General features: G+C 42.5%; 1 protein-coding gene across 3 annotated transcripts in view; it reads right to left on the bottom strand.

The window, feature by feature from the left end:
- Positions 1-3,572: 3,572 nt before the first annotated feature.
- dock5 (dedicator of cytokinesis 5) overlaps positions 3,573-13,467 on the bottom strand; it is a 39,759-nt gene continuing 29,864 nt past the window's right edge. The window contains exons 38-51 of one of the 3 annotated variants that reach the window (XM_078250262.1): positions 13,357-13,446; positions 12,720-12,824; positions 12,267-12,408; positions 11,018-11,099; positions 10,835-10,919; positions 10,560-10,646; positions 10,276-10,452; positions 9,359-9,442; positions 9,134-9,271; positions 8,730-8,902; positions 8,383-8,530; positions 6,020-6,179; positions 5,583-5,701; positions 3,573-5,447 (exon numbers count right to left, since the gene is read on the bottom strand). In XM_078250262.1, the coding sequence (XP_078106388.1) occupies positions 5,343-5,447; positions 5,583-5,701; positions 6,020-6,179; positions 8,383-8,530; positions 8,730-8,902; positions 9,134-9,271; positions 9,359-9,442; positions 10,276-10,452; positions 10,560-10,646; positions 10,835-10,919; positions 11,018-11,099; positions 12,267-12,408; positions 12,720-12,824; positions 13,357-13,446 (1,695 nt within the window). In that variant the 3' untranslated portion in view covers positions 3,573-5,342. Of the gene's footprint in view, positions 5,448-5,582; positions 5,702-6,019; positions 6,180-8,382; positions 8,531-8,729; positions 8,903-9,133; positions 9,272-9,358; positions 9,443-9,663; positions 9,712-10,275; positions 10,453-10,559; positions 10,647-10,834; positions 10,920-11,017; positions 11,100-12,266; positions 12,409-12,719; positions 12,825-13,356; positions 13,447-13,467 lie in introns of those variants that run through there. The other 2 variants (XM_078250263.1, XM_078250264.1) reach the window with 2 other exon arrangements.

The raw sequence follows: 13,467 nt of genomic DNA, 5'->3' as shown, positions 1-13,467 counted from the left end.
ATATGAGATCGTAATCTGAATGAGCCGCCAGTAATGGCCGCTCGAAAAATTCAAAATCCGGAAGCAGCAGCCAGATCCATGAGACGCGTTCGTCCAATCAGCTGCTGGTTTTCATTTTTTGAGCGATAATACAGATTAGCGCCGCCTGCTGTTATGGAGACGTATTACGTCTCGTCGCTTCGGTGTGTTCCGAGACACTTTTTTGACCAACTCGGGGAGACTGATCAGTCCAACTGCCTTTTCTCAGACCTCTTTGCAATGCTCCATTAGTTTACACCCCCTGGCATCACCAAGTGGGGTTCAAAGCAGAGATACAATAGTGCAGCTAATCCCACTCCACACAGAGGCTTGAGATCCCTCCTGCAGCTAAATGGACAAAGTAAGAAAGGCCATATCTTCCTTTGATGTGTGGGAGTTAAGTCGTACCAAGGCCTTGGTTTGCATCCCATCCCCTGTCTTTCACTCTCTGTTGGAAGGAGTTGGGTTTGGCGTGGCAGGGGCAAAAACAGCTCATTATAAGACTGGGCAATATGGATGCAACACTCAATAATGGAATACAATAATATTATTCTGATGATGGAAGTATTTAGATTTTTAAAAGTACCAATTCAACAGTCTATTGCAAGTAGAATTCCTGCATTCAAAATCTTGAAAAAGTACAGGGGCATTTTTACAAAATGTGCCTAATGGACCAGTGTGTAGGATTTAGTGGCATCTAGCGGTGAGGTTGCAGATTGCAACCAATTGAATACCCCTCTCTAAATTCCCTTTACGAGCATGTATTAGAATAATCTACGGTGCCCCTCAGGTAACGTAAAAAAAGTGAAAGGCCCTCTCGAGAGCCCGTGTTTGGTTTGTCCATTCTGGGCTACTGTAGAAACACGCGGTGCAACACGGCGAGCAACGTGGAAGAAGACCCGCTCCCCATGTAGATATGAAGGGCTCATTCTAAGCTAACTGTTCTATCCCCTGACCAATCGGCTATCCTAACCTTAAACACTCTAGGTCAAATGCCTAACCCCAACCAAGCGAGCTGCTTCGTAGGGCGTGTGTTGGCGTGGCCATAGTGGGATTTGTAATTTCACGGACAGGCCAATCACAACCACTTATCTCATATGGGGCAGGTTTGTTACGACTGATAACTTGCGGAGCCTTGGCTATTTACGCGAAATACTTGATGGCGTCATTTTTGGCTTGGTCCCTCTCGCCGGGGACACTACAGCGAACTAGACCTAGCTTAGTAAAGAGGAGCGCCGTTGACCAGCCAAGATGGCTACAGCTGAAAGTATCAAGAGTAAAAGTACTCCTACAGAATAATGTCTCCCTCATGACTGACATAAATTGTTAGTAGGCCTACTGTTGCATTCATATAGGCCTATAAGTCGAAGTGGAGCTAGTTCAATTTAACTACACAGGTAGCGTAAAGGCGATATACTTGCTTTTTAACAATGCGTACGCGTAGACAAGCGGCGGCACAAACGGCATTGTTCACATACTTGCCTGCGTACTATGCGTGTAGCTGGAGGATTAAACGTATCAACTAGGGGGCAGATCAGGGCCATATCATCCCTGGCCGAGACTGGAAGATATTCCTTGGCTGGAGTTGGAGTCAAAGATACTTACAGTCTATGGATGGAGTGTGGAACAGCTGCTGACCTGCCTGTCAGATGATATACTGCCCCCCACGTTCATGTGCTGAATTGCATCTTGCAGACACGTAGCGTTAATTTTTCTGAAGACGTGCACAACCTACGCTCCAAAAGAAACGCAGGATACGTGTGGCAGCCATTTTACGTACGCGAACGCTTGGTTAAAACCATTCTCTTAATACATACATGGTTAAAACAGAGACGGTCAATAAATCCATGGTTATAACAGAGATGGATTTAGTATAGAGGATCTTTGGTTAAAAGCAAGTATGCAGCGGTTCCTAACCGAGGGGTCGTGAGATGATTTATACATTATTTTGGGGTGAAATATTGAATAATTTGACCAGTTTGGGCCTCAAGCTGTTATTTAAATGAAACGATGTGAGAAGTTTAGAGAAGAGGAAATGTATTTGGTGGAACTGCTAACTAACCAGTCCCTCCAGAAAAACGTGATTATGCGATCGCATAATTCAATGCATAATCAGCCAAAGTCTGCATATTAATGCGCAAAATATGCAGGGCTTGCATGATTTCATAATCCCTGCATTTTTGTTGCAACAAAGTCACATATATCTTGAAAAATGTTGCGTTTACTTCACACAAGAGCAGCCATTTTCCCCTGTTGCCATGGGAACGCTATGAAGTGACGTAATTACGCGACGTGAACGTCATCGAAAAGCTGCAAACCCCGTGATGAAGCCACGATGAAACTGCAGTTCTTGCAAGTTCCCCGCAATTTCATCGCATAAAATTGCATAAATATCCAGCATATTCCATCGCATTTTTTAAGAAAACGTGCCGCATAATCAAGGATTTTTGCCCGTAACAATCACCAAAAAAAGCATTTTTCTGGAAGGACTGACTAACAACTCAAAGACATCATCATCATAAGGGGTCACAAGCCCAAAATGTTTGTTACCTCTGGTTTAATCTTTAACAATGTATTAAGTTATATGTTTTTTATAGTAATATAGTGGAATAAAAAGTATATTTTCATCTGAATTGTAGAGAGCTTTTATACAGTCTATGTAGTGGAGTAGAAGTATAAAGTAGCATGAAATTGAAATACCAAAAAAAAGTAGGCTACCTCAAAATTGCACTTATGTACAGAGCTTGAGTAAATGTACTTGTACTTGTAAAAAGATATTAAAGACTTTCCATCTGTGTAGCTTTCTACTGGGAAAAACTTAACCAACTGCTTTCCATGGAGTCTTTCTTTGAGTCTCAAGGTAATGGAAACTGCATGTGTGGGTGTGAGACCTCAGTCTCTATATAACTTAGAGTTAGACACAAATGTGTCATTGGCGTATTGTCAGTTGAGAGTAGCCTGGGAAGACATCTACAATGTACATGAAAGGAACGGGACTGTTCGATGTCCTCAGATTACATAAATGTTCCTGTGCATCCAGCGGAACCTGGCAGTTGCAACGCTGCTCTCCTTGCATGGGTGAACATCACTTCAAATGTTGTTTTGCTCCAGAGACTTGCACGGAGAGTGATATCCCATACCTCACTATCTGACAGGAAGGAACAGGCCATTAGCAATCCAGATTAGCAAGACCAGCACCCATCAAACAACTCCCATAAATCCCAAGATCATAAACTCCTCCCTGCAGATGGCCTCCCCAGATGATGCTTTTTTAGCTCCTGCATCAGCGTGAGACAAAGAAGCCTCATTTTCCAACACCTACTGTAATTATATTTGAAATGCATAAGTCAACAGTTGCATGCCAGTTTGTCAGATGTTTTGAGCTTGAATGGGTAATTTTTCACCCTATCATCAGCGTCCAAATGACTGTCTGTGTGAGTGCCAAGTTTCCAAGGAGGAGGGCACAGAGACTAATCTGTATTCACTGTGTTGACAGGATTGTGGTAAAGAGACGAAGAAGACGCCTTTCTAAAAACCAATCAAGAAAATCAGAGTTTGCTGGTCTTTCAACAAGTCTTTATTTTTGTTCAGTCAACAGTTTGTTCGTAAAAAAAAATCATTATATATCTCTTGAGGCATTGTTTGCATAAAATGTATTTGATGCTGGTTAGGAAATGCGTAGTGTACAAAAAAAGTGAATCCCTTGTAAAACAATTGAAGATCTGAGAATAAAACACTTAATTATTGATTCAATTTGATCATTTTCAAAACAGCGTTACATGCATTGATTTAGCACTCTGAAGGCACTAAAATGGCATTGCTTCTTGTAAAACATTTAAACAGCGCACAGTAAAGCGGTAGGTTGAAATGAACCTCAATTAATGCTGCATAAAAATAAACCATCTCTGTACACGCTGGGTGTGCAAAACAATGGGAATATTAAAATTCAATGAATAGCAATAATTTACACTTCAATAATGAATTGAAAAAAAAAAAAAGACCTGAAATATAAAACTAAAGTGAACTTCAAAGGAATTTGTGTGTGTACCATACAGCGTCTAGGATTCTTTAAAGGACTAGTTCCAAATGTTGCGCAGAGTGCTTATTTACTTTCTTGGCAAGAGTTAGATGAGAAGTTCGATGCCACTCTCAGATCTGTACGGTAAATATGTAGCCGTAGCCAGCCTCCAGTTAGCTTAGCTTAGCATAAAGACCGGAAACAAGGTGAAAACAGCTAGCCTTGCTCCGTGTGAAACCCCACATAACCCCTCGTAAAAACCCATTTTTATTTTGATACAACACGTTAATTCGTAAGCTTCAGTGCTGGTAGGCAGATTTTGTTACCTTTATACAGAGCCAGGCTAGCTGTTTACTCCAGTTTCCAGTCTTTATGCTAAGCTAAGCGAAGCTAAGCAGCTACTGGCTCCAGCTACATATTTACCATACAGATGTAAGGTTGGTACAGACAGAGTATCTAACTCGGCAAGACAGCACATTTCCCAAAATGTCAAACTATCCCTTTAAAGAACAACGTACTTCCGCTGAAAACAAACATCAACGTGATGCAGTTTGGAAGCATCAGTTACAGTATTCAGTTCATCATAAACATCAAAACAAATGCATAATCTGCAACACATTCATTAATGCCATCCAGTGTCTCTGAAACATTGTGGTTTGGGGGAAATGGGTTTGATCAAAATATTACTGAACACCATCATCGGACAAAATCACTACATTTCAAACATACAGTTACATTCTGTACATTGTATTCCCTGCTCTTGATCAAGTTTGACATGTGTCTAATGCAGCGTGTTCCTGTTCAAATATGGAATGCCGGTAAACGGGGAAAAGAAGTCATCCAGTGTCACTCCAGCACATAAAAGCTAAATATTACATTGCAGCATTGGTCATTCCTTTTCCCTGCGAGTGATCAAGTCTGTACTTTTCTTTTTTTTTCTTTAAGCATCAAATCACTGTTTCATTACCTCTTAAAACACACACACTCAATCTAAGGCTGTAGTGACCTTATGTTATGTACCCAAAATCATATATCCATTTTTGCGCAGTAGTACCCTCTTATGAATATAAACCCACATAAAATTCTTTCTTGCGGCTTAAAAACAAAACATCAGCTAAAACTTGAGAACAGAGGACTGCTTTGGAATTATTAGTGACTTGCAGAAGAAAGCTTGTCCCCCCCACCCCCCCGCTGAAAATCTTGCATACATCCCACGTAGATGGTCCTGCATGTGTACCTCACTGTGTTGTTTCTGCAATGAGTCTGAGCTATCATCACAGCCAAATCAGAGAATTAGTGGCACTTCTTAGTGGGGGGGGGTCTGCTCATATGTGGGGAACATCGACTTCCGCGTTTTCGGAGGCGGCGGAGGAGGCTTGCTCTCAATTTTCATTGGTAGTGGAGGAGTGAACTGTGGGGAAGGAGAGACGAGAGTTCATGTTAGGACTTCAAATAAAAAAAAATAAAAAAAACGGAATATTTTAACGCTTACACGTCATTAAATATGCATCATTGAGAGGGTGCTATTTTCCCCAAGCAGTTGTACCTCTGAAGAGAAGCCGGGGTTGTCAATCTCGTGCGGGTGTTTCTTCGGAGGCATGGGTGGGGGGGTCCCTGGGGTGTCAATGGTATTGACATCATTGTCACTGAGAAGCGATGAATAACCTACCACAGGAGGGAAGAAAGAAAAGCCTTTCAGAGCGCATGCATCTGTGAATATATGTGTGTGTGTGTGTGTGTGTGTGTGTGTGTGTGTGTGTGTGTGTGTGTATGTGTGTGTGTGTGTGTGTGTGTGTGTGTATGAGTGTGTGACCTGATTAGGGCTATAGACCAGAATGTGCTTACACAAGGTTAGCAGGCATGGTATTCTTCCTTTTCTGTGTGCAAGGCATATTTATTTATTTATTTATTTTTTTTAAGAGAAATTAAAATGATGACATGCAGTGCGGTGTTTGTCAGAGCAGTAGTTGTTCTGCTACATACTGGAGCTGCGTGGCGTGCGAGGTGTGTGTGGAGAGGCAGGTAGCGGGCTGAGAGGGTTCGATAGGCTGAGGTGGGATGGAACGCCCTGGAACAGGGACAGGGTAAGCCGTCGGTCTCCTAACTGTAAACTCTTGGGTCTCTGCTGCTTCTCTGGAGGAGTCTGGAATTAACACCGGAAAACAAAGATATAGAAGGCAGTCAAGCATAATGGAGCTACTCCCAATTCCCAACCGAGTAGCACAAACTCAATATTAGGATCATATGGTCGAGTACACAGCTAATATACTCACCTGAGTGGAAGTGCGTTGTTGTAAAAAGCAGAACATATACACACACACACACACACACACACACACACACATATATACACACATATACTGGACTAGTCTAAGGTCACTAATGAAGATGTGTGTTCATACTGCAGAAGATCTGATGCACTTGATGTAAGTGTATTTTGAGCAAGGATGCAGTTTTGTGTTCTGATGTAAATTGTAACATAAGCTCTCACGGTGAGGACCTTTGTGCCATGTATGAACGTATTGTGGGATCTGTGTGTGAGGCCAGTAGGTCATTATTTATCTATCGTTATAAAAGACACAGCATCAAGCCAGGGTGGAATAAATATGTGGCAGTTCATCATGCTGAAGCTAAGGATGCTTTTGAGGCCTGGGTTCAGGCAGGCAGGCCCAGAGAGGGGCCAGTCTTGGAACTCAAAACGCGTACTAATGCTAGTTATAAATATGCACTTCAGTATGTCAATAAACATGAGCAAGAAATAAGAGCGGACTCTATGGCTGAAAAGCTCCTTGGTAATGATGTTACTGGCTTCTGGAAGGAGGTGAGAGCTCTGAACAGGGACAGTGCATCATTACCATGCAACGTAGAGGGAGTCTCACCTTACATGTTGTCAATAGTGAAACAGTGAGAATTACAGCTAATGAGATCTATCAAGCTTATACATTGCTAGCTGATAATAAAGCTAGTGGGTCAGATCAAATTACTGCAGAGGACCTGAAAAGGGCCAGCCCGAAGGTTGCAGTTCTTCTTGCCATTTTTGGCCCGTTTTACTGGCTTTATGACCCATGGTCTGTTACCAGACTCTTGTACTCTGTTACTTTGGTGCCTGTCATTAAGGACAAAGCGGGCAAGGTGGGGAGTGTGGATAATTATAGACCTATTGCTTTAGCTAGTGTATTATCAAAAGTCCTGGAAAGATAATTTTATTAGATAGGTTGTGTGTTTATTTGTACAGTTCAGATAATAAGTTTGGCTTCCAGGCTAAGCATGGCACTGATCTATGTATCTATGCACTAAAGGAAATGGTAGAAACCTACAGAAGACAAAATTCCTCTGTTTTTATTGGTTTTATTGATGCCTCCAAGGCTTTTGACCGAGTTAATTGGTATTCCAATCACAGCATGCAGATCAAATGGGGGGGGGGTGTATATTCTCTACTCCTTTTGGAGTCCGTCGGGGGGGGGAATACTATCACCGGCCCTCTTCAATATTTACATGGATGACCTGTCTGACCAGCTAAGGCAGTGTAAAACAGGATGTATGATTGGTAACATGCTAGTGAACCATCTTATGTATGCTGATGATTTGGCTGTTGTCTCTCCTAGCAGTGCGGGGTTTCAGGAGTTGTTGAATACATGTTCCGATTATGGTGTTCAATTTGATGTGAAACATAATGCCAAAAAGAGTTTTGTTATGATCTGTAGAGTGAAAGAGGATAAGGACCTTATTTTTCCATCTTTTCATCTGGCAGGGCAAGTGCTAACTGCTTGTTGTAAAATTAAGTATCTGGGGCTCACATCTTCACGGATCAAATGTCTGATGATGATGACATGTATAGGCAGCGCCGCATGTTATATATACAAGCGAACATGCTCACCAGGAAGTTCTCTTGGTGTTCGGATACTGTCTTGTACTGCTTTTTACACTGCCCCCTTGGGGGTCAAGTTCAAAAAGGCAAGCCTCAATAAGCTGCAGGTCGCTTATAATGATTGTTTGCGCATACTACTCAGAAAACCGAGGTGGTGTAGTGCAAGTGAATTGTTTTGTCAAGCAGGAGTTATTACATTCTCTGCTTTACTGAGGAATCTAATGTGTAAATGTATTGGTCGCCTGAATTCTTCTTGTAACTCTGTCATTTTACAACTGATTGACCCGAGGTTCAGTGCTGTGCGATACCAGTCACCCTTATGGGATTACTGGTATAGATGTCTTGTTTAATTGGTGTCTGTCCTTTTGTATCTGTGCTTTTTTAAATTGTGTTGTTTTCTCTAAATGGACCATGCGTCTAATAATAAAGGCTATCTATCTGGCTATCTATATAAATATAAAAAAACATAAAGCCTTACCTCATCTGCATCGGACTGTCTTTCCAGTAGGACCTGGGATTTGCTCACGCTCCATTCCTTCCTGTTCTTTCGAGCAATCCTGTTGTCCTCCTCGGAGCGGGACAAAACCGAGGTCCTGCGATCGCTGGGACGGGACAACAAGGAACTGCTTGTGAATGATCAGGGGCAGAAGAAAGAGATGCAGAAAGATGTACAATCACAAAGACATTTTTTATATTTGAGACAGAAAAATAAATCAGTGTTTGCAGAAAGCGGTCTCTGTAGTGATGGCAACACAATGTCAGACAAAACCAGACAAGGGGGAAAGGTAGACAAAGGAAGCAGGGAGAGGATGCTAGGGGACTGACTCTTGGGAGGAAATGCAGGAGGGTCCGTCTGAGGATGCCGAGCCGCTGGAGAGGCCTGAGGAGGCGTTGGAGAGGGTTGAGACAGTAGACATGCGACGCAGGGTGGAGGACAGGATGTAGGGCATCACTACCGAGCCCACGCGACTCTTCTTCCTCTCGGTGAGTGAGCAGGGCTGGGACACACAAATGGGATTAAGCATCATCGGGGAATGTTGGCAGGGGAGGAGCACAATGACAGGCAAAACTCGGGTTGCAATGGACTGACTAAAGGAAGATTTATGGTCCTGCGCTTATATAACGCACACTCTGCTTTGAATGAGAAGAGTTTGATAGGAAGGCGGGAGGGCCAATAGCTTAAGTTGGCACCCTCTTACATTAAATTGAGTTTGTGGCTGGCAACGCACCAAGGTTATGACGCCATAATGCTTCTCCACTTTCTCCCGAAGGTCCTGGAAGCAAGTAACCAGACGGTTGTGTAAGGGCTTCAGCTGCTCCGTCGTCTTCTCCCCGTGGATTCGAATCCCATCTGCCAACAGAGGGATCTGGAGGGGAAGACGGGCACTTAAGTATCACAGAATGGGTTCTGCTTTGAGGCCGGTGTCAATGACAATGATGGCGGAAGGATTTACCTGCAGGGCGATGAGCTGTTTAAGGACCTCGATGCGCTCGTGGTCCTCGGGGTGATTTTGGATGTAGGTGTCTGTAAAGAATGCCTACAGAGGAGGAAAATTGGGCAGCGTTTTAAACAAACTCTTCAAAATATAGCTGTGAGCAACAAATGAACAGGTTTCCACAGCATGACAACGAGGCCACAGCACTTCCCACATGAATTCAACTTTGTAGCTAAGAACAGGCTCGAGGCCAGCCAGAACTCATGTTCAAGAAACATGAGATTTACAAATGTGTATGATGTATGTTATCGCATGCTTACAGTTGTATGATTTATCTGTTATGAGTGTAGTTTGGCACAGCTGTTTATTTTCTGAAAAAAAAAAACATAAAAGCCTTTATGTTTAAAACACCCTCGGATTGAAATAACCTACCTGTAAATATTCAATCCATTTCATCTCTCCGCTCCTTCAAAGATGCCATGTCCTCTTATTACAAAATGAAGTGTACCTGTCCATAACACCTTTATATCACTGTAACTACCACTGGCCATATTACTCATATCCAATTTAATTATTACTCTGCCTCGTCCTCCGCCTGATCTTGATGCCTTTTTTCCCTCCGATATGTAGTGCTCGGTTTTATTCTTTCTTTGTTTGCTTGTTTGTTGCTGTTTTGTTAACTGTCTTGTCTAATTGTGATTGTATGGGATATTTTATGTCTCTAAGGACCCCCTAGAAAAACGAGATGTTACAACTCAAAGGCTTATTCCGAATAAAAGAACTTCCAACCTGACCCCGATTCAGCAAACAGCTCAACTCTAAACAAACACAGTGCAGGGCTCTGTACTCTCAGTGTCCGTCTTCCTTGTCTGTCTTTATCTGTGTTTGTGTGCACTCAGCTGAAAAACTGGCTCGTTAAACAAAAGAAGTCAAACCTTCTCATAGTTGGAGAAGCCGCCCATGACAGCAGGGTCAACGATGCCGCTGAGCATCATGGACAGCGGGTTGATGGACAGCGAGCGATCGCAGGCTTGCTGCTGCACCAGGTTACTCAGCTTTTCATTGGCCATCTCCATGGTCTCCACGGCGTTCGCCAAAGGACTGATCTCCTCCTGCACATCAAGTATAATATGAATTTGACAATTTCTTTTTTTCTTTCTTTTTTTTACGTGAAAGACACTGAAAAAAGAAACCACAAAGCATCAAGTTGGCTTCTTACCACAGAGACAGATTTGACTTCAAACCATTTCAGAATCCCTGGGAAGCGATAGGCTGTAATGAACGTTGTTCTCTCGATCCACATGGTCTGTGGAGCAGAAGTAATATCAATAAAATATTAAAGGGTGACATTTGAATGTATTTATTAATCTTCAGAGTGAGGTATGCGTAGACACAGGATTGTTTGTACTCCCCCCCACCCAGTATTTATGGCTGTGTGTGCTTATACATATGAGCTAGTACTCTGAAGTAATAAAAAATAAAAAAAATACTCACTGCAAATTCATTGTCTGGGTCCTTTTCACCTTTCCTGAAGGGCCTGGAATACTGGAACTTGTCCACTTCATTGGTTCTGTAATAGCTGCAAAAGAACAGGGACAGCGGTGAGTTAGCAGAGAACTATAAATCCCAAGGTGTTCACGAGAAGATAAATCAGCCTTTAAGTGTTCCGTTACGCACTTTAATATCTGCTCTGGAACCCCCTTGTCTTTAAACTGGTGCGGCACGGTGAGAACAGGCTTGACAGTAAAGCACTGGATGTCTGTGAAGTTCAGCTAAGGATAAGACCAGAGTAGTGTGGAGGAGCAGACAAAGCAAAGTTGCACTGTATCAGATTACTTTTTTTTCCTCCTGAAATTGTCAAGCAAGTCTACAGCCATGCTAGCGGCTGTACTTAGTAGGCCTATGTACTTGATGCTGACGTCGGCATGCAAACACGCTCACAGTGACAATGCTAACATGCTGCTGATGTTTAGCAGATATAATGTTTACCATATTTACCATTTTAGTGAAGCTAATTAGCATGCAAACATTTGCTAATAAGCAGTAACCACAAGCACAGCTGAGGATGATGGGAATGTCAGTGGGAAAGATTTAGTCATGAACCAAAGTAGCAGACATATTTAAATATTGACCTGATGATCTAGATGAAAAGTTATGGGTAGGTCATTTTTTTTACAATTCATCCTATTCACATGACTTTTTCCATTACATTTCATGACTATTCATCCAATTTAAACCTCATTGCCTTCCCTTGAGCCCTGCTGCTAACATGGCTGCAATGGGCTTTACCATATGAGGACTAAAGCTTTGATTTTCTGCACGAACCCGATTGGGCCTGAACCAGGCTGTAATTTCTCAAAATTCCCCAGGGCTTGAATCACGTCGGGTATGCGCAAAGTTCCCGATGTTTTGTTTTTTTAACGCAGACCTTATAGTCTGTGCAATGTAATGAATAATGTATGGGGCTGTGTACCACTGTGTGTGACCCCCTATCTTCTGGATATATCTATTCAACTTACAGCTGGAACACACCGGGCGTATAAGTGTCGCGTAGCGTAGATAGATGCCTGATCGTGCGCCTGGCCATTCATACCAGACTCGTATTTCTGCGTGCCGGTCACAAAGCGACCTTCGTCTCGTGTCTTGTGTCCTCTCTCTCTCTCTCTCTCTCTGATAGAACGAGACAGGATGAGTGGGGAAAACTGGTAATTGTAGCCTAGGCTGTGTGTGTGTATGTGTTTCTGCTATATGCGATGCTTATGCGCCCGGTGTGTTTTGGCTGTTACAGTATGGAAATTCTGTTTGTTTGTTTTAAATCGGAATCTGGCCTAAAACTTGGGGCTCGGGTCAGAAAAACTATGGAGGTTCATGTAGCGTCCAGTCAGATTTTTTGGGCCTGGTCATACTGTAGCTCTAATAAGGATACGCTGTCCAGGGGAGTTGCTGATGTTGTCTCCAGGGCGTGCTGTGCTGGTCATCCGTACTGCATTGGGGAACTGAGAGAGCAGCTTTAAGCTGAAGTCTTCAAGCCACTCGTACTCCTTGCCTCGGAAGATGAACATCTTGTTCTGTAGGAGAAAATTTGTGTGCAATACAACATATGAAACTCAATAAAAAGCTAGAATTATGATCATTGTTTGAATCATTGAAATCAATGATGATTTCCCATAATATATGAGAGGTGTGCTTTTGCAATGCTGTGACAGGACTGTATTCATTCGGACATTCCCTTGTCATCAAAAAGCCAATAACCTTATTCGACATTATTGCACATTGTCCAGGGAAATGTTTAAAAGAAAAAGCCAGATCATTGCATGAGCACGATGCATGATGGTTTCTCTAAGGCTTTATTTACTGAAGTAGGTAAATATTTCCTTACCCTGAGGAAAGAAGGGAATCCAAGGCCATAGTATCCCACAGCAAAGTACTCCGGCTGTGGCCGCATTGCATGCATTATATTCTGATAGAACTGGGCTCGTTTTTTCTGAGGACAAAGAAGATGGTAAGACTGCAGAGCATAGTGGTAACAAAATAAAAGCATTCATAATAAATGAAATCTAATAACATCTTCAAAAGAAGAATCTGGTTGCGTTCTTCTTCTTTGTTTATGTTATTATGAGAAACGCTTGAATTGATTGGAGCACAATCATACTAAACAGCTAACGCTGAGAGACTTAATAAATAGCTTCTTCATAATACAATCAAGCACTATCTGGGTGCAAATGAGTTGGGTAAACATGCACACGCGCACACACACACACACACACACACACACGCACAGACACACACACACACACACACACACACACGCACAGACCTCTTCTCCATCTCCTCAACCAACTACCCTCATCCTTGCACAAGCTGAAACACAGGTCTTGTCCACTACTTTTACTGAGGCGTTGACAATAAAATCATCAAGGTTGAAGTTGTTTTCATATCAGTTTACAAAGCTAACTTTTTTTTTATTTTTTTTATTTTTTTTTTTAGAGGTTTTAGGATGGCATGTGTCCTCTTACCAGCAGCTGGCTCAGCTCCATGAAGTCAAACATGTGGCTCTCATACATCTTGGCCAGCTGCTTGCCCAACTCAATGGCCTTCTCCCACATCTGAGAAGACATGTGCATTGA

Source organism: Sander vitreus, chromosome 5, assembly GCF_031162955.1.
Source record: "Sander vitreus isolate 19-12246 chromosome 5, sanVit1, whole genome shotgun sequence".
NCBI classification, from domain to species: Eukaryota; Metazoa; Chordata; class Actinopteri; order Perciformes; family Percidae; genus Sander; species Sander vitreus.
The sequence above is the reverse complement of the archived record's forward strand: the minus strand, read 5'-3'. Positions and strand labels throughout refer to the sequence as shown.